Source organism: Taudactylus pleione, unplaced genomic scaffold (assembly GCF_031769625.1).
Source record: "Taudactylus pleione unplaced genomic scaffold, aTauple2 ptg001990l, whole genome shotgun sequence".
NCBI lineage: Eukaryota > Metazoa > Chordata > Amphibia > Anura > Myobatrachidae > Taudactylus > Taudactylus pleione.
This window is the reverse complement of record NW_028286386.1, coordinates 5,010,063-5,036,521: the sequence shown is the minus strand read 5'-3', so window position 1 is coordinate 5,036,521 and position 26,459 is coordinate 5,010,063. Positions and strand designations below refer to the sequence as shown.

Below are 26,459 nucleotides of genomic sequence, written 5' to 3'. Positions count from 1 at the left end.
AGAATCTTAATGAAATATATAAATACAATAGAGGCGCTGTTTTCTCCATTTAGTACAATATATACAGATTAACATCTTTTTCCCCTGGAAATGTCTGTCATATAAAATATTGTCCAATGGTGGTCTTTTCAGAGTGTAGACGGTTGCTTAGCATGTGCAGTGAGGCCTTGGGAGTTTATATTACTGCACATGGGCCAAACCCCTGTTTGCATAGAAGAGGCCTCCTCTCTGTTCTTTTGAGAGCAGATCATTGGCCACATTGGTGGTGGCCCCCTGACATCTGCGCCCCATAGCGACTGTCTCCCATAAAATGGTGAGAGCTCTGATGCAGACTTGTGCTCTGTAGTTGGACAAAGTGTCATTGCCGCTCCCTTATTCCAATTTTACTATTGGGTCAGTGATGTCCTTTTATTCTATATATTAGGCCTGGACAATGGGTTGCTCTACAAGCGTTATGAAACTACAAGTCCATGCATATTCTGCACCCACAGCATTCTGTGCCTTGTAGTTTCACAACACCTCCTGTATATTGAATGTAATAACCATAACTGAATGTAATATTTATAGAAGATAAGTATTTAATATACAAATGCCATATGGCTAAATTCAGCAAACATGGCATTATGTGGTTTGTAGTGCAGTAAGGTCCAGCTATACAGTACTGTGGACATAATTCAGTGGTGGATGCTACTTCAGATGTGACTTTTGTAGCAGCTGCTACTGCAAATGTATGCCATTGCCGTCTGCTGAGATTCCCACCGGCTGCGGCAGTAATCCATTCTGGTGCACAGCCAGTCGCACCATCGAGCAGACATCAGCCGCACCATTGGACACTAGAGTAACCCTATGGTTGTTCAGAGTGTCTGACGGAATTTGGCCGCCGGTGCCAGTGTAAGGACCCTTCGACAAAAGCCACCACCTAGTCACCACCCAGCAACGCCTATTGGAACTGCGTCCCATCATAAGCTACATAGCTTAGATAGTTCAGTGTTATCATTGTTCAAGCAAAATAGATGACATTGGCCTGATTCAGCGGTGCACACAATACCAATGGTTGTGCAGTTGAGCGATTATTTTTTACTACACATGCATGAAAACTGAAAGTCCTGAAAACCCCAAAGGTGCATGAGTTCCCGAGTGCACACTGAGTCTGCTATTACGTACGGAGGTGCTAGAGTTAGAAAAGGCAAGGCAAAACCATGCTCATTCCTGGGTGGTAACTGGCCTGAAGTGTGTGCAGAAAGGCCGTCTCATGGGCGTGTTATGGGAGTGTCACGGGTGTGTCGGTGAACGTAGCTACAATCCCAAAAGTAGAGCCCCAGCCGCAGAGGCCATGATTAGCTGGAGTTCAGATAATGACTCTGCCAGCCATAAGCTGGTGCAAGTGTCAATGGTTGACATGATGTTGGAGTGTTTGGAACCACTGGCAGATTTTCACTGTCTACGGACAGTGAAAGTGGACATCTCTGGGCTTGCACTGTCCGGCACACGCTAGTGCACAAGTGCAATGGCATTAACGTCCTCCTGTGGCTCTCATGGAGCTAGCTGCACAGAATGTCCTTAGTTTGTTTGGTTTAAAGTTGCACTTGCTGGTTATTCACAGTGGAGGCAACCATTTTGTAATTGAACCAATATTTATTAGCATGCAACCTACTAGTTTCCTAGGAACAAGTAACACCTGCCTCATACCTCAGTATTGTTGTTCATTTTCACTTAACCTAATAGCATCCTTGTTAATGATTATTAGCTCACCCACAAAATGGTTGCTGCAATGCTATTTGTATCATCAAATGAGTGTAGCAAGGCATATTGTACCATCACTACTCAGTGCAGGCTTACAGATGCAATTTACATCATTGCAGCACAACCCTGCTCAACGTGCAGATGGTAACCCTTCACAATTTCCTGCTTTACTGCAGAGCGGTAAGTAGTCATTATATCGACATTCAGAATTTTGACCACATAATGTAGTCATGGTCTGAATGTCGACATGTTCATAATGCCGATATTCACAATGTCAACAGTCACAATATTGACACTGACATAATGTCGACATTGTTAGGGTTAGGCTGTGAGTTAGGTTTAGTGTAAAATCCTATGATCAACATTCTGAACGTCGACATTCACAATGTCGACATTATCAAAATATTAACATTATGTTAGTGTTGACATTATGAATGTCAATGCTGCCTACATTCAGAATATACCACACCCCTAGAGTGGACCCTAATTCAAGAGACAAGTATGAGCAATATATCCGGAATTGGAGTCTGTGTCCCAGCACCCTGAAAACAGTCTTCGGGAAACCCAAATGCCCCGGTTTTATGGGAGAGAACATGTGGCCACTGAGGGCGGATGAAGCCCCGCAGAAGCGTAGGATGCTCATGCGTGGTCTAGTAGTCCCCAGCGCCAGCGGCACCGAGAAGGGGGAGAGGTGGTACAAATTACCCAGGCTTGTTGGAGGGGCAATGCAGTACACATTGCCCGCCGGCTGTATCCTCCCACAGCTAGACACAACAATGGAATGCTGAACACTATGGGCCTGATTCAGAGCCGCTGCGAGCGCACAGCGCTCGCAAGCAGCTCGATGTTTGTGATCTGCGCATGTGCCGCGTCCGGCGTGCGCATGCGCGAGCCCCGCCGAGCAACTGAATTTCAGTCGCTACGGGGCTCGCTACAAAATGGGGCGGCTGTCGATGGTGAGTGACAGCTCGCCCCGTTTTGTAGGCGGCTAGGGGGGGGGTGGTTGACCAAACGCAGGCGTTCCCTTAGGAACCAGTTGTTCCCTTAGGAACAACTGATGTCAGTAGTGGACTTCCTGCTCTATTAGAGCAGGAAGTCCACTCGGCCTTGCGGCAGCCGAGACCCTGCCACAGTGTCTCGTTACAAAGCTGATGGTCCCGATTATCGCGACAGGCTCCTTGCCGCTCGCACAAGCTATGGGTGGGCTCCCACAGCTTTGCTGGTGGCAGGAGACAAAAAAAACCACGCCCACATTACCTGCGAGCGGCCGGCCCTTACGAGCGGGTCTGAATCAGGGCCTATCACCAGTACTGTGGACACTGACTGGCACCTGTCAGTAATACTTAGTAACTATATTGCTATAATCCACCATATCAGGTTTTTAATAGTTTTAAATCAACGTATCAATACTGTATTGATATATCATAAAAATTTGTCCCAGATTTTTATTTTTGAAACATAGCAGCCCTATCAGTAACTTCAGTACACAATGAGGCCTCCCATAGAAATCATTACAGATGAGTACTATTAGCCCTAATAAAAGTACTTTGTGTCCTTAAGTTGTGTTAAAAGCTTTCTACAAGCATATTTGTAAAAGTGGTGAAGAATGATAGAAAACAGTATTTTTTGTGGAAAAGAAACAGTCCAGTCAAATTGGGGTACTTGAAAATGGGCGCTAGCATAGTTTTGTTTCTCTAAAGTGCACTTTTAAAAAAATGTGAAAAATCCACCTGCTGCATGCACCTGATCCTAAAAACACCTGTCCCATCCATACAGCTCCCCAAGAAACCTATATCGCTACTTTTTAAACTTGTCCCCCCACATTTTTCTTTTTCGCCCCGGTAATGACATGTCTTTTTTGGGGTGTTCGTAAATAATTTTTCTCGGCTCTTGCAGTAGTGCCAACATCGCAAGTTTTACCTCACCCTTCTGGCAGAATATTGGAGAATTTAATTTCCCCCTAAGATTGCCTGCGTGTCTATGAACACATAGGCCTTGATACAGAGTTTAAGAATTACACCTGCATTGTATGCACAGACAAAAATGTATATATTTGCACCCAGGGGCGTCGGAACGGTTTTATGTTGGAGGTGGGCAACATAAAAACATTCCAGCGACCGCCCCCTCCCTTCCTCTGGCCGCAGACAGTCAGGGGCTGTGTTTTACAGCAATAGGCTGCACAGTCCCTGCACCGCACGGAGGAGATGTAATGTGCAGTATTTTAACTTAAGGTCCGCACATTATGGGGAGGATTAAACTGTGGGGGGGAGATTGAGGGTTAGACTGCAGGGGGAGGCTTAGGCTGTGGCAGGGTAGGTTAGGGTTAGGCTGTGGGGAGAGGGTTAGACTGCGGAAGGATAGGTTAGGGTTAGGCTGTGGGGCGAGGCTTAGGGTGTGGGAGGGGTGGTTAGGGTTAAACTGCAGGAAGAGAATTATGCTGTGGGAGGGTAGGTTAGGGTTAGGCTGTGGGGCAAGGGTTAGGCTATGGGAGTGGAGGTTAGGGTTAGGCTGCAGGGGGAGGGTTAGGCTGTGGGAGGGGAGGTTAGGGTTAGGCTGCAGGGTGAGGGTTAGGCTGTGGGAGGGGAGGTTAGGGTTTGGCTGCTGGGAGAGGGTTAGGCTGTGGGAGGGTAGGTTAGGCTGCAGGGTGAGGGTTAGGCTGCAGGGTGAGGGTTAGGCTGTGGGAGGTTAGGGTTAGGCTGCAGGGCAAGGGTAAGGCTGTGGGAGTGGAGGTTTGGCTAAGGCTGCGGGGCGAAGTTTAGGGTGTGTGAGGGGAGGTTAGGGTTAGGCTGTAGGGGGAGGGTTAGGCTGTGGGAGGGGATATTAGGGTTAGGCTGAAGGGGGAGGGTTAGGCTGCGGGCAGAAGATTAGGGTTAGGCTGCATTGTGGTGGGTTAGGCTGTGGGAGGTTAGGGTTAGGCTGCGGGGAGAGGGTTAGGCTGTGGGGAGAGGGTAAGGCTGTGGGAGAGGTTCTTAGGGTTAGGCTGCAGGAGGAAGGTTAGGCTGTGGGAGGGTTGATTAGGGTTAGGCTGCAGGGGGAGGGTTAGGCTGTGGGAGGGGAGATTAGGGTTAGGCTGAAGGGGGAGGGTTAGGCTGTGGGGAGAAGGTTAGGCTGTGGGAGGGGAGATTAGGGTTAGGCTGAAGGGGGAGGGTTAGGCTGTGGGCAGAAGATTAGGGTTAGGCTGCATTGGGGAGGGTTAGGCTGTGGGAGGTTAGGGTTAGGCTGCGGGGAGAGGGTTAGGCTGTGGGGAGAGGGTAAGGCTGGGGGAGAGGTTCTTAGGGTTAGGCTGCAGGAGGAAGGTTAGGCTGTGGGAGGGTTGATTAGGGTTAGGCTGCAGGGGGAGGGTTAGGCAGTGGGAGGCGAGATTAGGGTTAGGCTGAAGGGGGAGGGTTAGGCTGTGGGGAGAAGGTTAGGCTGTGGGAGGGGAGATTAGGGTAGGCTGCAGGGGAAGGTTAGGCTGTAGGAGGTTAGGGTTAGACTGTGGGGAGAGGGTTAGGCTGTGGGAGGGGTGCTTAGGGTTAGGCTTCAGGGGGAAGGTTAGGCTGTGGGAGGGGAAATTGGCGTTAGGCTGTGGGGAGAGTGTTAGGCTGCTGTGGGAGGGGAGATTAGGGTAAAGCTGCAGGGGGAGGGTTAGGCTGTGGGAGGTTATGGTTAGGCTGCAGGGGGAAGGTTAGGCTGTGGGAGGGGAGATTAGGGTTAGGCTGCAGGGGGAGGGTTAGGCTGTCGGAGGTTAGGGTTAGGCCGCGGGGAGAGGGTTAGGCTGTGGAAGGGGTGCTTAGGGTTAGGCTGCAGGGAGAAGGTTAGGCTGTGGGAGGGGAGATTATGGTTAGGCTGAAGGGGGAGGGTTAGGCTGTGGGAGGGGAGATTAGGGTTAGGCTGCGGGGAGAGGGTTAGGCTGTGGGAGGGGCGCTTAGGGTTAGGCTTCAGGAGGAAGGTTAGGCTATGGGAGGGGAGATTAGTCACCTTAAGACCATGTCGACAAAATTATCTATAACATTCAGAACCAATAAACAAAATTTAAACCCCATTTGTATTTTCTATATGGATTGTGCACTGTCTTTAATAAGATTTACAGGTTTATAATCCAGTACGTCCGGGGAAATAAATTAATACAGCTATATAAGTGTATTATAGTGCATTGAAATGATCTACACCAAGGTGTCTATAATAGTCTAACACAAAAAAGTAAGAGAAACCACAGTGCTATAGTAACTCTGATAATAAAATAAACATAAAGGGGTAAATATATTCTCTTTGTACAACACTGTGCAAATTCTTCTAGGTAAAACTGTAAATATGTGCACATGTGTACAGAGGTAAAAGCCATCTTCTGGACATGCTCCTAATTAAAGATAGTAAGGAATAATAAACAAAATTTCATGTACAGGCAGAAATGTTCACTATGCCTTACATAAGTTTTTATGTGATCTTGAACTGCATGACACTGCTGACTAACCTTGACTTGTGTGATGAAGGTCGACCATGCAAATGAATTGCTTGTGTTCACCTAGATAAGGAATTGATTTTGTGCTGATTATGCAAATTAATTTGTGAATCAGAATCTCCTTGGCCACACTCGACAGGCAATCTGCTCTGATTGTTTTATCCATCCACTATAGATGGTCTGCAACTCAAGCCTGCCCACTCTCCCGATATATATCCACGAGGAGCGTGGATTTATCATTTTAGGGAGGTCAAGTCACCTCCCACCCTGCCCACACACCCACATTCCATACACCCAATTGGATAGAAGGCGTGATGACACTTGGGGGTATATTTACTGTAGTGCAGGTTTTTAGAAGTAGAGTTGTAGCCCATAGCAACCAATCAGATTCTAGCTGCTATCTTCTAAAAGGTGCTAGATAAATGATAAGCAGAATCTGATTGGTTGCTATGGGCAACAACTCCAGTTCTAAAAACCCACACTTTAGTAAAATGATCCCTAAGTGTATGCTTGGCTCTGATATATGCATAGTGCTATATATAGAAAATATATTTTCTTGCATCTTCGCCTGTCACTAACTGTGATCAGTAACGCAAGTGTTTGTCCTAGGAGCTCCTACATTTGTGTGCCCAATGTGATATCTGGCATAAGTGATGTCATAGCTGCATTTTGAGATATATTTGTTTTCACATATTCAGTTAAATATTTCATCATACAAACACATTTGGAAAACCGAGTAATGTGACAGAAGTGTGAGGAATCCGCATATTTAGCACATTACAGAAACATTCTGAGCCCCAGCACGGAGGAAGCAGGAGGTAAATGTAAAGGTCTTTAGAATAGGTGGCACTGTTAAATAATATGGAATTCATTGAAAGACCATTTACCGCCACTTTCTAATACTTCCTCCAATTAAATAGAATTCACCCCTAAGAAATCATAAAAAAGAGAGGACCTAACACTATCCACATAACCAGTGCTCTGCTCCCTTGTCTCCTATTTTGCTTTCATGGTCTCTGACACTGCTTCCCCATATGTTGGGTTCAGGATCATCACATGCTAAAGGGACTCTACCAGTGGTGGATTTTACCTAGGGGCTGCGGGGCTGCAGCCCCTCCAGTAAAATCAGCCATTTCAGTGATCCGCTTCCTGAGGGGCCCGGCGGGGGCCCGGGTCCGGCGCCGCTCCCCCTCCCTCCTCTCTCTCAGCTGCCCAACACACAGAGTGTGCTGAGCTGCAGTGGGAGACTGCTCGTGGCTGCTGAGCAGCAGCCACAGCAGTCTCCTTTGCCTGTGGGGGGGGGAGCGATCACACTGATCGCGCCCCCCTTGGCTTTGCGCGGGGCTGAGGGGCTTACAGCGCCGGGGAGGCAAAACTTTTTTTTTTGCTCGAGGGGGCGTGACCACGCCTCCTGCGATTAGGCCACGCCCCCTCTGTACCTGGGCCCGCCGTGGCTCTCTGCGGCCCTGGTCACGCACAGGACAGGCAGCCCCAGGGGGAGGTGTCTCTTCTCCCTGGGACTGATAGTCTCGGTTCCGATCAGCAGAGAGCGGCTTCCAGGGGAAGCCACTGCTCTGCGTTTCGGGCAGCCCTACACAGCTTCTTGGGGCTGCAACCTATGCAGCCCTCAAAAGCAAGTGTTATGCACATGCAGGGCGCCACCGCCACACATGCGCTTGCGCTGGTCCTGGCGCCTGCCAGATCTATTGCGCAGGTGCCGGGAACCAAGCCGTCCAGACCAGCCAGCAGCAGCGGCAGCCGCCCTCAGGTAAGAGGACAGGAGCCACTTTTGGACTCTACCCACAACTTATCACTGCATGTTTCTCCTAGCAAAGGGATGTAGTCATGAGACCGGCGGCCGCAATGCCGCTGGTCTAAATAATGACGGGGGAAGCCTTACAAGGGACTTAAAATAGGCATCGAAATACTGACGCCTACCCTAATCCTGACGCTGGAATCCAGGAGGACAACAGCCCGAACGAGCCAAGTCTGGGCCGCCCTTAGTTTTAGGCCATGGGGGGGGGGGGGTTATGGTGGATGGTTAGGTTTAGATAGCATAGCGGGGTTAGCGTTTTGGCAGGGGGAGTTAGGGATAGGGACCCCTATGGGGGAGGGTTAGATTCAGGCATCACTGGGAGGAGGGTTAGGCACTAAGGGTTAGGTTTAAGCACGAAGGGGGGGAACTTAGGGTTAGGCACTAACGGGGAGGCTTAGGGTGCGGGGTGGGGAGGGTTAGGTTTAGGCTACAAAAAGGGAGGGTTAGGGATAGGGGGAGAAGGGGAGAGAGTAAGTTTACTTACCTGACCCCTGTCGGGATACCAACCATCAGGATGCCGCTGTCGGTATTTTGACAGGAGGCATCCCAACAGCTGGCATTACATAGCGATTCCCTAGAAACACTGAGTTGTCTTACCCTTGCCCCTGTTACTTGTCCTACCCTATCTGTAGTGGTAAAGGAATGTTATATATTTATGTTACATACTTATAATATAAGTAGTGGTTGTGTAATTAAATATGATGACAATAATAATAATAATAATAATAATAATAATAATAATGATAATAATAATAATAATAATAATAAAAAGCTGAGGGTGTAGAGATGCAGAATGGATCATTGGTCAAGATCACTAAGAACACTGAGGGGTCTATTTACTAAGCCTTGGATGGAGATAAAGTTAACGGAGATAAGGTACCAGCCTATCAGCTCCTAACTGCCATGTCACAGGCTGTGTTTGAAAAATGACAGTTAGGAGCTGGTTGGCGGGCACCTTATCTCCATCGACTTTATCTCCATCCAAGGCTTACTAAATAGACCCCTGAGAGACTCACTGGAGACTTCAGTTTGAATCCCAATATCAGCTCTCTTATAGATCACACACATAATTGTTGAAACCATAAGTGCAACATGCATTCTCAATGTCCACCAAGCATGCTTAAATAATCATAGTCAGAAAAACATCATCTAAACCACATAAGTAAACACACATTTTCTGAGAAGCATTCACTTTGCGCCAATGTTAATGTCTCTTGCAGCATACAGAAGTGTTTACACGTTGTAGTTTGTGTACTATGCTGCAGGGAGGCTTTGAGGATACACTTTAAATGCTGTGGTCAAAATAAAGGCTTTTGTTATTACTTGCAATGCGTTATTTACTTTTCAATGCCTGTGGGTGGAAGGCCTCAGCGTCTCCTTGTGTTCTAGGAATCAAAAACTAGACTGTTAGGAGTATATTTACTAAAGGTTGATTTTGATCGATTTAAGATCAATGAAAATGGATCAACATTGATGTTGAGTTTCTGGGGCTAAATCACACATTTACAAACAGACAATTTTTGATTTTTAAGTATCGTAAATGTGGGATTTAGCCCTAGAAGCGCAATGTTGATCAATTTCATCGATTTTAAATCAATCGATTAAGATCGACTTTTAGTAAATATAGCCTTAAAAGTGGAGAAACTTCACTGTATAAAATATACACACAATTTAAAAATAGTAAAATAAAATAAAAGCAATGAACCAAATTCACCTAACAATAACCATTACACATCCATTCCAAACACTGGGCCTGATTCAGACCCGCTCGCAAGTGGGTCGATGGTGGGGCTCTGCGCACGCGCTGCGTGCACAATGCTCGTGCGTGAGCCCCGGAGAAATTCACTCACTCCGGGGCACGCTACAAACGGAGCGGCTGTCGATGTTGATCGACAGCTCGCCCCGTTTTGTAGGCGGGGAGGGGGGGTGGCTGGTCAAACGGAAGCGTTTTAGAGCAGGAAGCTCACTGGGGCTTGCAGGAACGAGACCCTACCACAAGGGTGTCGTCGCAAACCCGATGGTCGCGATGGTCTCGACCATTACCTGGCCGCTCGCAAAAGCTGTGGGTGGTCACCCACAGATTAGCGAGCGGCCAGGAGGTCGGTTAAAAAAAAAAAACGGCCGCCCTGATTCAGAGCGAGCGCTCGCTTTTTGCGAGCGCCTCTGAATCAGGCCCACTGTTTCTGTACATACACATGATATTCACTGTATACATTATGACCATGTCAACATTCTCATGTTGACTATACGAATGTCGACTTGGTCACTGTTGACATAATATACCGAACCCCAATACGCTTATACTGTACGTGTGGCGTCTTCATAGAAAGGAGTAAACCCAGATTCCCCTTTTCTATGTTCATCTATACAGGGGTTGGGTATGTATCCTAACCCTTTCAGTAAGTATCCTAACCCTCCCTCTCCACCCCCTAAACCGAACCTACTCCCCCTAGTGCCCAGGGCCTGCAACAGAAGTTTTGGGGTCCGGTATAATGATGTCTCTGAGGGCTTCCCCCACTCTACAGAGAGAGAGAGGGGTGTGTGTGTGTGTGCGCACGCCCAACCTTCCGACTGCAGCCAGGACAATTCACTACAACACAGCCGCCAGCACCTCCGTTCTCCACCCCAGCAGAGGCCATCCACCGGCACTCTCCACAGCAACTGCCATCATCTGTCACATCCCAGGGCAGGATCAGCGCTGCCAACACTATAACTATGTTTAGCGGGCCCCACTAAATCTTCGGGCCCGGGACAGGAGTACTCGTTGTACCCCCCTGTCGCCGGGCCTGCTAGTACCTAACCCTCCCCTCCAGTACCTAACCCTAACCCTCCAGCTAGTGCCTAACCCTAAACCCTAACCCTCCTCCTAACCCACTACTTACTGTCGGGATGCCGGCCCGGGATTCTGACTGGTGTCATGATTCCGGCGCCGGCATTCTGAGCGCCGGCATCCCGACAGCTGGGATAATAACTACATCCCCTATGCAGGTACGGTACAGAACAATTATCAGGGCCTGATTCAGACCCGCTCGCAAGTGCACAGCGCTCGGAAGGTCGATGGTCCCCCACTGTGCATGCGCCACCTCCAGCGTGCGCATGCCCAAGACCCGTCCAGGGACGGCAGCTCCGTCGCTACGAGTCTCGCTAGAAAATGGGGCGGCTGTCGATGGTGAGTGACAGCTCGCCCCGTTTTGTAGGCGGGGAGGGGGGATGGCTGCACAAACGCAAGCGTTCCCTTAGGAACGCCTGGCGTTTGTGGGCAGCCCTACTGACATCACTAGTGATGTCAGTAGTGGACTCCCTTTTCTATTAGAGCAGGAAGTCCACTCGGGCTTGCTGGAGCCGAGACTCTACCACAGGGTCTCGTCGCAAGCCCGATGGTCGCGATAATCGCAACAGACTCCAGGCCGCTCGCACAAGCTGTGGGTGGTCACCCACAGCTTTCCGAGCAGGCTGGAGAAAAAAAACAAAAAACACACCCTTATTCAGAGCGAGCGGCTCTGAATCAGGCCCTCAGCCCATAGAATTGCAGATTTTTGCTAAAGTAAAATGTCACTTCTAAGTCCTGCCTACTATTATTTTTTAACTACCCAATTAATTAAACAATACATTTTTATATTTCTTTTCTGAAGTACTGCTTGTTGGAGTATCATTTATATTTTAACTCACCACAACTAGGGGACAGCTAGCTCGTCTTTATTTTATGAGGTCAATTCAATTTGGTGCGAGTTTGCGCTTGGGAGTTTATTTTAACGAAACTCGCATACATCGCAGGAATGTGTGCACCCAAGAAGTGTGAGATTAAATTAGAAATACCAATTTGTGCTAGTCGCGGCGAGGGTATGCAACTTTACTACAAAACACAACCTGGGAGAAGTGCAGGAAAAAGTCGGGAAACCACTCTGTACACCAAAAAAATGGCAACTGTGATAGCAGGACCATGTAGCAGGTTGTTAGTCGCCATAAGCAAGTACTGGAGATATTTAAAAGGTGTCAAATGGTTGATTTTTGTATATTTTATTAATGGTGGAAAATGATAGCAAGCAAGAGCTTTTCAGCAAAGTCTTTCCAGCATTATGGGGTACAGACAAATGTGTTTAAAGTAATTTCCAGTGTTTTTACAGAGTGTTAGTTAGTAAAAAGTCAGAATAAACACTTTTACCTCTCATCTGCAAGTTCAAAAACCCCTCTCCCATCAATAAAACACACATACCAGTCCCACATTATTTACGCCACCACATACCTGTCCCCAGAGGTGCCCTCCCCCCGGTTTTGCCCCTGCAGCACCGTAAATTGGTTTTTTTCTAAGGGGGCGTGACAACACCTCACACGATTAGGCAGGCAGGGGTAAGTCGTGGGTAAAGTCGCTAGTGAAATGGGGCCTGGGCCGGCTTTCTATGGCCCTGCCTGTCCCATATAATTTACACCTCCACAATCTGTCCCACATCATTTACACCTCCACATACCTGTCCCACATTATTTACACCTCCTCATGCCTGTCCCACATCATTTACACTTCCCCGTACCTGTCCCACATCATTTACACCTCCACATACCTGTCCCACATCATTTACACCTCCTCATACCTGTCCCACATCATTTACACCTCCACATACCTGTCCCACATCATTTACACCTCCTCATACCTGTCACTCATCATTTACACCTCCACTTACCTGTCCTACATCCTTTACACCTCCACACACCTGTCCCACATAATTTACTTCTCCACATGCCTGTCCCACAGCATTTATACCTCCACATACCTGTCCCACATCATTTACACTTCTACATACCTGTCCCACATCATTTACATCTCCACATGCCTGTCCCCACATAATTTACACCTCCACATACCTGTCCCACATCATTTACATCTCAACATTGCTGTCCCACATCATTTACACCTCCACATACCTGTCCCACATCATTTACACCTCCGCATACTTGTCCCACATCATTTACACTTCCCCATACCTGTTCTACAAAATTTACACCAGCACACACCTGTACCACATCATTTACACCTCCACATACCTGTCCCACATCATTTACACCTTCACATACTTGTTCCACATAATTTACACCTCCCCGTACCTGTCCCACATCATTTACACCTCCCCATACTAGAGATGAGCAGGTTCGGATCTCAGAGATCCGAACCACCCGAATTTGGGGGATTCGGGGCGATCCGAGCACAGCTCGGATCTCCCTGCCTGCCCCGGAACCCTGACCCGAGGCAGAACCTCGCGACCCCTCTTTCGAGTCGCGAGGTTTTGTTTTCAGCGGGCTTAATGCTGATTGGCTGAGAGAGCTGTCTGTCACGGCTCTCAGCCAATCAACGTTAAGCCCATTGAAAGCAGCACAAAAAGAGGAAAAGAAGTTGGCGCCCGCCATCCCCCGTCGCCTGACACTGCCGGCACCCCCACTGGCAGCATCCCCTGCTGTCTTCACCACCGCTGCCTACACTCCTGCACTGCTGCCCAACATCCTGAGGACACCATCAGCGACCCCCACACTGCCGACACTCCCACACTGAGGACACCACCAGCACCCCTGCACTGCCGACACAGTCAGCAAACCTACACTGAGGATACCGCTGGCACCACCCGCTTTGCCGACACCGCCGGCACCCTGCATTGAGAACACCCCTGCACTGCTGACACAGCCAGCAAACCTGCACTAAAGACACTGCTGGCACCCCCACACTGCCGACACAGCCAGCAAACCTGCACTAAAGACACCGCTGGCACCCCCGCACTGCCGACACAGCCAGCAAACCTGCACTAAGACACCGCTGGCACCCCCGCACTGCTGACACAGCCAGCAAACCTGACCTAAAGACACTGCTGGCATCCCCGCACTGCCGACACAGCCAGCAAACCTGCACTAAAGACACCGCTGGCACCCCCGCACTGCCGACACAGCCAGCAAACCTGCACTAAGACAACGTTGGCACCCCCGCACTGCCGACACAGCCAGCAAACCTGCACTAAAGACACCACTGGCACCCCTGTACTGCCAACATCACCGGTACCCTTCACTAAGGACACTGCTAGCACCGCAGCACTGCCATTCCATGTACTGAGGACACCGTCAGCAAATCCCGCTCTGCCGACACTGTTGTCACAGTAAGTGCACTATTGGTGTATCCAACCCACACTGTATAACACACTGTATCCGCGTTGGAAATTAGAAACTGACCTGCCACATGTTAGTGCCGCCCACTGTATCACTTAGCTTAGTCAGCCAGCTAGCTGGATGCAACCTTTTGGCCTTAATTAGATGAAGCAAATAATATTGTGAGGTGTTCAAAATTGATTGGAAATTACTGGAAATAAATGTTATTGATGTTAATTATACTGTAGGAACAAAAACAGGCCCATTTTATGTGATTTTAACTGTATTTATGATTTTTTAAGAAAATATCCAGATCCAAAACCAAAACACGAAAACAAAACACGGAGGTGAGGTTTTGGCAAAACCAATCCAGATCCAAAACCAGGGTAGATCCAAAACCAAAACCAAAACACGGGGGTCGGCGCACATCTCTACCCCATACCTGTCCCACATTGTTTACACCTCCACATACCTGTCCCACATCATTTACAACTCCACATAGCTGTCCCACATAATTTACACCTCCACATAGCTGTCCCACATCATTTACACCTCCACATACCTTTCCCCCATAATTTACACCTCCACATACCTGTCCCACATCATTTACACCTCCACACACCTGGCTCACATCATTTACACCTTCACATACTTGTCCCACATAATTTACACCTTCACATACTTGTCCCACATAATTTTCACCTCCACATACCTGTCCCACATCATTTACACCTCCCCATACCTGTCCCACATTGTTTACACCTCCACATAGCTGTCCCACATCCTTTACTCCTCCACATGGCTGTCCCACATCATTTACACCTCCACTTACCTGTCCCACATCATTTACACCTTCACATACTTGTCCCACATAACTTACACCTCCACATACCTGTCCCACATCATTTACACCTCCACACACCTGTCTCACATCATTTATACCTTCACATACTTGTCCCACATAATTTACACCTTCACATACTTGTCCCACATAATTTACACCTCCACATACCGGTCCCACATCGTTTACACCTCCACATCGCTGTCCCACATCCTTTATACCTCCACATAGCTGTCCCACATAATTTACACCTCCACATACTTGTCCCACATCACTTACACCACCACATACCTGCCCCCCATCATTTACACCTCCACGTACCTGTCCCCCATCATTTACACCTCCACATACCTGTCCCCCATCATTTACACCTCCACATACCTGCCCCACATCATTTACACCTCCACATACCTGTCTCACATCATTTACACCTTCACATACTTGTCCCACATCATTTACACCTTCACATACTTGTCCCACATCGTTTACACCTCCACATAGCTGTCCCACATTCTTTACACCTCCACATAGCTGTCCCACATCATTTACACCTCCACATACCTGTCCCCCATCACTTACACCTCCACATACCTGTCCCCATCATTTACACCTCTACATACCTGTCTCTCATCATTTACACCTCCACGAACCTGTCCCACATCATTTACACCTCCACATACCTATCCCCCCATCATTTACACCTCCACACACCTGTCTCCCCATCATTTACACCTCCATATACCTGTCCCCCCATCATTTACACCTCCACATACCTGTCCCTCATCATTTATACCTCCACATACCTGTCTCACATAATTACACCTCCACATACCTGTCCCACATCATTCACACCTCCACATACTTGTCCCACATAATTTACACCTCCATATACCTGTCCCACATCATTTACACCTCCACATACCTGTGCCACATCATTTACACCTCCACATACCTGTGCCACATCATTTACACCTCCACATACTTGTCCCACATTATTTACACCTCCACATACCTGTGCCACATCATTTACACCTCCACATACTTGTCCCACATCATTTATACCTCCACATACCTGTCCCACATCATTTACACCTCCACATACCTGTCCCACATCATTTACACCTCCACATACCTGTGTCACATCATTTAAACCATCATTTAGCTTTTTAGAGAAATTCACCAGAAAACAGATGTCTTTATTGGGCAAATTATGCTATTTAATTAAACACCACAAAGTGCATGCTGATTTATTGGGAGGGGTATGCTAGAGGTTCTGCACTGTCCTGACATTTTCACCTTTAAATATTTTCCCTAGTTTTTCACTTGCTCAGGGGGCTGCACACAAAGAAACACAAATTTCCTCTGAAAAATGAATGTGAGTTTAGAATTGAATTGCGAAATTGCTGTGAAAACAGCTTGCAGGTCCCAACTCGCACCTAATTGAATTGACTTCTATATGTCATATACTACATTTTTAAGTTACAATAAATTGTCCTTCTAAATGAAATCTTGCTCTTGTATTAGTGGTAAGACTTTGTCACATTACAGCAGCTACTCTGGATTCAGCAAGGAATGACAGGTCTTCCTAACTCCTGCCATTATAAAATACACTTTGCTCCTTTGCTGCTACTGCTGCTGTCATAACATAACCAATGTGCGCAAACATACAAACCAGAGCAAAAGCAGAAAAATAGGTACATTACATCACAAAAGCAGAGAAAATCTCACTGCAACTTCCCACTGTTCCAGTTCTTAAATTACCCTTAATGAGACCCATCAATTATGTACAATTAAAAGTTGCTGAGATGGTCCCAATCGTGTATTCTATTTTCCATGGACCTACAGAATGCTTCATGGCTGCAATATTCTAGGTGTTGTGTAGTCAAACATAAGCAGTTATTAATAAAGAATTCAATACTGATCTCATTTACATGAGCTCTTGTATACTCCTCAGGGAGCAAAACACTTCCACAGACTCAGATTTATACAGCTTCCACCAAAAGCTGGGGAGATAATGATGTTATTGATATTGTTACAACCTTACTACTGCAGGGGGATGTGAAGCAGAATGGACAGGGGATGCTCAAGCCTGGAGCCATTACCATTATTTTCCCCACCTAGGCCAGTTTTAAAAACCCGTTATTAAAGATTTTAAGAAAATATGTCAATGAAATACAGTGGCGTAAGTTCATCCCAGACACCCGGAGGCAAGTTATCATTCAGTGCCCCCCCCCCCTCCTAATATGTGACTAAGACTGCTGCCAGGGAGGAATGGGATGGGGAGTTGTGGGTGAGGGGGGGGGGCACCGGACGTGTCTCACTGGCATAAGAAGTTGCTGAGGAGCAGTGACACCAATAAGCAGGGACAGGCTACAGATCAGGGGTCAGGGAACTTTTTTACCTTTTACCCCAAAATATATTTAGATACGCCGACGTTACCCCCTTATTTGAAAGGAAGGAAATCATATAGTAGTGCCCCCATATATTGCCCCTGTAGTAGTGCCCCCATAGTTATACCCCTGTAGTAGTGCCCCCATATAATGCCCCTGTAGTAGTGCCCCCATATAATGCCCCTGTAGTAGTGCCCCCATAGTTATGCCCCTGTAGAAGTGCCCCCATAGTTATGCCCCTGTAGTAGTGCTCCCATATAATGCCTCTGTAGTAGTGCCGTCATATAATGCCCCTGTAGTAGTGCCCCATATAATGCCCCTGTAGTAGTGCCCCCATAGTTATGCCCCTGTAGTAATGCCCCCATATAATGCCCCTATAGTAGTGCCCCTATATAATGCCCCTGTAGTAGTGCCCCCATAGTTATGCCCCTGTATTAGTGCCCCATATAGTGCCCCTGTAGTAGTGTCCCCATATAATGCCCCTGTAGTAGTGCCCCCATATAATGCCCCTGTAGTGACACTTGTACAAAAAACAAACAAAAAAAACCACTTACCTTAATCCCCGCTCCTGCATCCGCCGCCGTCCTGTCCACCCGGATGCTCCTCGGAACTATGGCAGAGACGTCATGACGTCTCTCCTATAGTGCGCATGGAGAGAGCTGGAAGCTGGAGTTCAGAAGAGAACTCCAGCCTCCGGCTAATGTGGCGCTGCAGAGAAGGAGCCGCGCACCCACTGGTAATAACATCTCAGCGGGCGTCCAGCTTAGAGCCTCCCTGCGGCACAGCCGGGCATGCAAATTAATCATTCTATATTATAGAATGATTCATATGCATGGCTGGCTGTCCGTCCGTCCGTTACCCCCAAGAATTAAATTTTTACCCCATGTGGGGTAATTTACCCGTTCCCCGACCACTGCTATTGATAGATGGTGGCAGCGGCTGATGGTCTGACACAGAGCCATACACTAGTATATGGTTATGGTAGCTTCCCAGGTACTGGGAAGAGGTGCCATGTATTGAGTGGCCATACTCCGGGTACATATTTACAGCCCAAAGTGGGGTGAATATATTGTGGGAGATAGAAGAGGTGCCACTTCAGTATTGGTGCCCAGCAGCAGGCGCCTCTATGTCTCCCATAGTTCTGCCCCTGATGAAATATAGTACCTGTACTAATGTACCTCCATTTTAACAGTACATGTTATGAAATTCGTTGGAAAAGCAAATGATATTTAATATAACAAACTAAAACAAATATCTTGATGGTGGTTTAGTTTAAACTGCAAACCAATACATACATATTAATTATTTCAGAAAACATCTGTGTCAATAAGAAATGGATATATTAGTCTCAGATGGGCGGTGTCCAATTAGCCCCGAAAATTTTTCGGGTGTGATAAATGGGAGTTTTTCACTATTTCACCCGATGTTTTATTCAGGCTATCCAATTAGCTCACGTTTTTCTCAACCGAAAAATTTCCAATTTTCGTCTGACACCACATAGAGTCTGTGATAAGTCCATGGACCTATCTGATTTCGCGATCTTGGTGGGGTAAACAGGGCACTTATCGGGGATTCGAATGTCACATAGCACCATCAGCCACACAGTAGGCAGCTTGTTAAGCTCCTTGCTGATCACAAAAACCGCGCCATTCTGAGATAGCAGAGAAGGCTGAGCCTGGATCAGCATGGATTGCAGTTACATGGAGCCAGCAGCTTGGGGGCCATGAGTTACCACTACCAGGTTAGTTACACTGAAGGAAGTGCCCCTTTATGGAGTAACAACTCAAATGTGATATTCTTTTGGTCATCTGCTGGTACACATATATGTTTCTAAATAATAATAGTTTGTTAATATAAGCTAGGCCTTATAGAAATAGATGATCAAGACACTCCGAATTGTGTATATATGTGGGAGTGTACCCTCGGGGTGTAATCCAACCCTTAGACTCAGAGCTGTGACACAGCAATATTAAGTGCCAAATATATCAAATTTGTCAATGTAAATGAACATGTACATATATTTGTGAAGGTTACATGATAAATTTTTTTAGGCTGACAGGCTTAAAAAAAACAAAAAAAACAAGCATTACCCATTTATGTTATGACTCATTTGGAAAGTGCTCCAGGTCTGAGATAGATCAATGACGGTAAAAAACATCTACATATGAGTATCAATATATATAGTATAAAAGCAAGCCAGTGTATTACAGCAATATACCTACAAGCATGTCAGATCAGTATTAAGTATACAGTGCCCAGATTATGTTTACTATTGATAGAGGATTCTAAAGACTGATTTGAGTAACTTCTGCAAGGATTCTAAGGGTATTGGCCACTTACTTCAAATGCATATTTGTATTTATTTCATATCACGCATTGCTAAAACTAAACAAACACTATAATTATATATTGATATGCTCTTCATGTTATGATTAACACTACACTACAAATAAAACCATAATTCATGCTATATTCATACCAGGTATCCAATGTTTTAGAATGATTTTTATACATCGCATTAAGAGAGTAATGAAGGCCATGATGTGATGTAAAGCAAGACATCACTGAGCGCCAACAACTTTAGAAAGAAAACTCTGCTGGTCTGCATAATGTATGGCTCATGTAATAGCTGTTGATAGAAACCATTTCATTTGCTCAGCATTTCATCCAAGTGGTCCAGGGGGACATAAAGTCAGCTATACACAAATAAATACCAACATTAGCAATAATTACCAATCTTCTCCTAGAAAGGACAGCTGAGGACACCAAGAAATCTTTACATATAAACTTAGAAGTGCCACTCAGGCATTCACACCATTGCAGAATATTAAGGTTGTAAACTATCTCCAGACAATAATGGTGTCAACCTATAAAGGTTTAATTTTCACCTTTCTTTAGGAAGGAGTTTAAAATATTGAATGGTGTGTACTTTCAATGGCTATTCATTGATATATCCAGTCCTCGTGACCACATTTTGTGGAACAGCACTTATTTGGAAATAATTACCTGTCAAAACCTTGTTTGATTTACTAGATCATACATCCTGTGTCAAGTTAACATAATCAAAAATAAATATTAATTGTATTTATGCAGTAATATATAATACTTAAATGGTAAGATGACCAATTCTGAGTGGTACAATGTTCTTATGTATGTGCCGGGTGATAGAATTACTATGATAAGTGGAATTAATCACCCAAAAGGTTAATTTAATTTATCTTGTATGGTGTATCTTTAGCAGCCATTTATCTTGGGATACACAAATTCAAACCTTCGAAAAAGAACTGAAAATTGATGGCATGAAGGCTTCAGACAGGCATACATAGTACATAGTATCTGCATACTTTATTACAAAGACAGAATCTTATATTTCTGCTATGTATTCATAGATAGGTGTCATACTGCTTGCTCTGCTAGTGTAAAGTGAAATAACACCCATACTGTGCACAGAATACAAATAGCTAACAGGTAGAAAGCTTACATTTACAAAGCAAATACATGAAATTAAATACTTCACAGAAATAACAATACCATTGGTTTAGTTTGTTACAGCAAGTCAGTACTAGATTTATTTGTAATTGCATTTTTTTCATCAAAATGTGCATTACAAAAAATATTATATACTACAGAAAAATTGAGCTATATTGGTTAAGTAGTTCACACTAACGGTGTCAGAAATACTAGTGACATGGGAAATTAATAGATAGATTTGTCTTTTTACAATAACATAATTTCATCATCATGTTTATTCATTTAACCACAAAATGTTCTCATTTACTAATGTAACAAAGAGCCCACATTAAGGACAGTCTGTGGAAGGTTTCAGCACTGGACAGCTCCTCGTGGTTCTGTAAAGCCACAATAGGATGCCCAAAAAGCCCACATTAAGGATAGTCTGTGGTAGGTTCAGCACTGGACAGCTCCTTGTGGTTCTGTACAGCCACTATAGGGTTGCACACTCCTTGATAAAAGCAAGGTCTTCATTTGTGGCCACTTACTGTAATGTCTCTGGACTACAGTAAATTAGGATTAAGCAAGTACTTAAAACAAATGTACACATGTCCACTCTCTGGTAGAATGACTACCCAAAAGACTCTAGGCCTAGTCATAGAAAGGTATACGATACCTACCCACATATAGAACACCTTCTTTGGTCTTCTCTGCTGCCTCTGCTACCCCTTGCTTGGTTTTCTCAGCAGCAGCCACCACCCCTTCCTTTGCTTTGGACAAGCCTTTCATAAACACATCCATTCTGATCTGTTGCAGTCTGCAGAGAGAGGGGGTAGCAGATTAGTAGGAAAAGCACAGGAAGCACAGTGATAGCAGAAGCCCCTGCAGCTCCCTCTGACCTGCTTTTCAAATAGGAAGCTACCTCTACTCACAACAGATTAGTACATCCCTTTCTCTGATAGAACAGGGAGGAACAATAAGTGAGCAAAATCTACATTACACATCTCATTTTAGACAGGAAAGTGCACGTTTCAAATTGACATAGGAGGCAAGAGATCAGAATGGTTTGCTCTTCCAATTTAAATACATTCTAAAAATATTTTTTGGGGAGAATTAGTTTGAGTATGTTGATGCAATTACTGATATTATGTGTTTATTGTAAATACAATGCACATTTGACAATTAAATGTGTTCCACAAAAACACATTTTACATATTACTAAGGTATGTACAGGAGTCATATTTCAGTCTTTTCAGTTTTGTTTGTTCTAGTGTGTATGTATAAATGTAAGCCATATAAATATGTAAGCTTGGCCCCATGTCCTTGAAACCTGGGATTTTTTTCCTCTGCGAAATAAAGGAGGAAGGGTACAAGGGGGAGGTGCAGCAATCCCAGCATCACCCCCTACACGGGCATTGCAGTTTCTACAAGCTAAAGATGGAGATGTGATATAAAGAAATAAACCACTGAAGATAGTGTGAGAGGCAGGGGGGAAGAGAATACAACTACAGCTTGGCCATCTTGTTATTAGGAGACAACACGATGATGACAGAATAGATTGTGCCCTGAGGATACCCTAGTTACACCCTAGCTGTACAGAAGACTTCAGCTGTGCTACAGACATACACATCATGGGTGATTACAATGTATTATAGTGTGTGACGCCCCATATCAGCAGGCAGCAAGCTACAGTATGCAATAGTGAAAAGACACGGAATTGTCTCCCCAGCCTTGATGCAGATGAGAAGAGCTAATGCTTTGCTCCTGTAGCAGATGCAACTACTGGAATGCTCTAGTATCTAAGGAGGCCTGCAAATAGATGTGATTAAACAACAAGATAATTAACCAAATGCATAAGACATAAAATTATCAAAATGAATACACTAACCTTCTCCGTCCCAATCTTACTGCAGTTGCTGCCTTCTTCCTGAAATAGTCTGCCTGGTAAGTGTAAAAAAAAAAAATGCAAAGGAAAACGTCAGACAGATGGAGCAGCTGTGATGGCTCTTTACAAATGCAGTTCTGCCAGCCCCTCACCCTCCCTTACCTGGGGTTCAGAGGTAAAGTGGTCTCAGTCCTTTCTCTATCTGACGACGAGGAAGAGGAGGGATCAGATGTGGCTGCTCTCTCAGGGGGTCCCTCAGCAGGCAGTGTCAGTGCAACAGAGCCATGGGATACTACTCTATCAGCTGTACAATATACAACCGCCTGCCTTCGAATTGCTTGAGTTTTTAATGCTTGTGTGAGTGCTGTCTACCCCCTTGTGGTAGGAGATCCTATGAACAAGCCAGAACAGCTATCAGAAACCCACAGCAGCCAACTACTCCCCCTTGTCTGTTGCTGAAAGACAGGAGAATCTAGCCTTTGCTTACCAGCCCCCAACACACATAAAACTACATGTGTAAAATGCAAAACCCTCCCACAGCTCTCATCCCTGACCCTTTCTCCTTCATGCAAGGATGCTCTGTAACCTTCCTCTTCCCATGAGACATGATGAGGTCAGATACACGTCAGCCACAAACAAGAACCCTTAGCTAGGTCACCATATACACAGCAGAACAGATTTTCAATTATTCCATTCGGGCAGCTTCTAGATTTCAGCTTGTTGTTTTATATTTGTAATAAGCACAAACAGGAACTTGACATATTAATTTGCATTTTTTAAGCAATGTTTTTGGTGACCTACATACACATACATACATACATAAATACATAAAGGAATGCATTGCAAAGTAAGTGACAGGCTGCCAGCGTTTGGGGGAGGTGAAGGGGGGGTGGTCAGAAAAACGCAGGTGAGTCTGACCCTTTAAACACTATTACATGGGCGTGCATAAATTATCCACTTCGATTGCATATGCAACATGAAAGCCCTCTGCGGGTCAGAAAGCTGCCGAGGTACAAGATGGCTGCTCGATGTGTGTCGATGTTACCGATATTTACACAGGTAAGCAACATCGTACGCAGATGAGAAGGCAGCACTGGGTGTCCCTATGCTTGGGTGATCTTTGCAACCATTAGAATATTTTTGCAGCTGCGTTCAGTACAAAATCGCAGCTGTGATCGCATTACCGTCCATCTCTGAATCAGGCCCAGTGCTGAGTCATTTGGAGAAATTGCTATATGTGAGTACGATTAGACGGCATGCGCCCTCACTTTTTATACACTCTGAACACTGTTCATTTGTCTCACTGAGGTGGTTAGAAAATTCAGTGTGCATGTTGCAAATTGTTTTATTACACTTCTTACAAACACTATTATTCGGAATTCCATAATGAGAAACTGTATCAGCTAATCCAACATTATATCTTGTGAAGTAGGAGGCATTTATTTAGTTTTTTCACTATTTGGTACTTTAAATTCCTTGTATTTTTATTAATAAATAATTGTTGTTATTATTATTATTTTTATTATTTATTGTGTACTTATTGTATTTGCGCAATTAAATCTAATTTATTGTAATCTTCCTGCACTCTCATCTTTTTATCTTTTCCTAAGATTTTGAAGCAACCTACAAAAAGTGTCCCTTAAAGTTTCCAGACCTTGCACTATTAAGCGCTGAATGCTTTCAGTAGACTGGGGCCAATCTACATGACTGACAACCTGGTGTTCATACCCCAATCAGAGTGGCCAGCCATGGGCTTTTCAACATTGGGCTGGCTGATTTTAGGTATACAGGGGATCTTTCTAGTCACACTGATGCAGTGATGGCTTGGGAAAAATGGGACCTTTAAGGGGTTACAACTATGTCCCTTCTCTAGGGTCCTTGTGCTCAATACGTAACTACACAAAAGGGACCATTCTGAGTTGGACACATCTTCGGATGTTGTGCTATTCGGCTCTGGTAGCCTGCTTACCTTCTTATGCTAATGCAAGAATCCGCCCGTGTATACTATAAACTTGTGTGTCTGCTTGTGGAAGCCTATCCTGCCCACAGTCATAACCATCATCCTTAGTATCTGAACTTGCCCTGACTCAATGCTGGGTGAAAATGATCTGTCAAGACAAGTGTCCAATTTCCATCCACACACTATTATCAAGCATACAAGATGGTTTATACGCACATGGCACGCCCACAAGACGGAACAGTTCCATGCATTCTCATGGTCAGCGCCCACAAACCCTAACATTTCCACACTAACAACCTCCATTCCTGATCTGGCACATGCGTGGACAGCTATTTCTTTCTTTGGCACAAGCACTGTATGCAGATATCCATGAGATCCATCTGCAAGACCGCTTACGCCTGATTCAGAATCAGGCCCAAAATGAGAATTTACCCATGTTCTTACACACAATTCTCACATGACTTGGACGTTCATGTTGCATTTGTTTTGTTTTATTCTGTTGAATTTTTTCCTTGCTTGTCCAGCATTGTGGAACTTGGGGTGCCTTATAAATAATCTGTTATGATGATCAACCAATAATATCCATAATATGCCTCTCCCTATCAGATTCTCCACCTTTCTACAAAACTTTACACAGGACCGACTTCTTCATCAGGTAGCAGTCGGGAAGCAGACGGACTTAATCCCGACTGCCGGCTTCCCAACTGTCTAATCCCAGCAGGGGTCTAATGACAGGCATCAAAATCCCAACGCCTGTCATTAGACCTACGCCGGGAACCCGACGCCCGGCTTAACCAATCGAAGGTAAGCCGGGTGCCGGGCACGGACAGCTGCACGGGGGGGTGTTAGGTTAGGAGCTCCCAGGGGGGAATTAGGGTTAGGCACCTCCCCTGGAGGTTAGGGTTAGGCTAGGGGATAGGGGGTTAAGGTTAGGCACCCCCAGGGGGGAGGATAGGGTTAGGCACCTCCCCAGGGGACTTAGGTTTAGGCGGTGGGGAAGGGGGGATTAGGGTTAGGCACTTAGAGGGGGGATTAGGGTTAGGCACTTGGGGGGAGGTTAGAGTTAGGCACCCCTAAGGGAGCGTTAGGGTTAGGGGGTAGAATAGGGTTAGTAAATACTTACCTTTGGACAATCAGGATTTTCACCCTTGCCGGGCTGCCGCTGTGGGGATACTGATTCCTCTTCATCAAAGCCATCCATCTCTCATCCTAACCATCTGTCCCATGCTCACTGTCTCCCCCATCTGTGTCACCCCTGTATGTCTGACCCTCCCCTTTAGAATGTAAGCTCTCACGAGCAGGGCCCTTTTCCCCAATGTGCATTTCCTTCCCTTACTTATACTATCAGCTACTGCATACTCCCTACAATGGCACCTAACCCTTGATTTTTTTTTCCACCCTGCTGGTTATTTGAGTGTTGTGACCACTGATGCAGCAATTTTTATAAACCATGTACTTGTCCTGCATTGTATTGTACCGTAAGTCACTGTTTTCTTGTTCTGCTCATTTGTTTATGTATTTTGTTAGGCGCTATTGAACATATATGGCACTATATAAATAAAGGATAATAATAATAAAAAAGATTTTCATTTGCAAAACTTTAAGGCTTGTGTCGGAGCTGACAATGGCAAGTATGTTGGTGTATTATGTCTGATGAAGATTGTGGCTGTATATTTACTAAAGTGAGCGTTTTTAGAAGTGGAGATGTTGCCCATAGCAACCAAGTAGATTCTATTATCTTCTAGAAGGTGTTAGGTAAATGTTAAGTAGAATCTGATTGGTTGCTATGGGCAACATCTTCCCTTCTAAAAAC

The 26,459-nt window shown here is 45.6% G+C and overlaps 1 protein-coding gene across 2 annotated transcripts in view; it reads right to left on the bottom strand.

Moving 5' to 3' along the window:
- The window catches only part of SNCB (synuclein beta), a 91,633-nt gene extending 68,518 nt beyond the window's left edge, over nucleotides 1-23,115 (bottom strand). The window contains exons 1-3 of one of the 2 annotated variants that reach the window (XM_088465439.1): nucleotides 22,849-23,115; nucleotides 22,690-22,742; nucleotides 21,482-21,618 (exon numbers count right to left, since the gene is read on the bottom strand). In XM_088465439.1, the coding sequence (XP_088321565.1) occupies nucleotides 21,482-21,602 (121 nt within the window). In that variant the 5' untranslated portion in view covers nucleotides 21,603-21,618; nucleotides 22,690-22,742; nucleotides 22,849-23,115. Of the gene's footprint in view, nucleotides 1-21,481; nucleotides 21,619-22,689; nucleotides 22,773-22,848 lie in introns of those variants that run through there. The other variant, XM_088465440.1, reaches the window with a different exon arrangement.
- Between the last annotated feature and the right edge of the window lie 3,344 nt (nucleotides 23,116-26,459).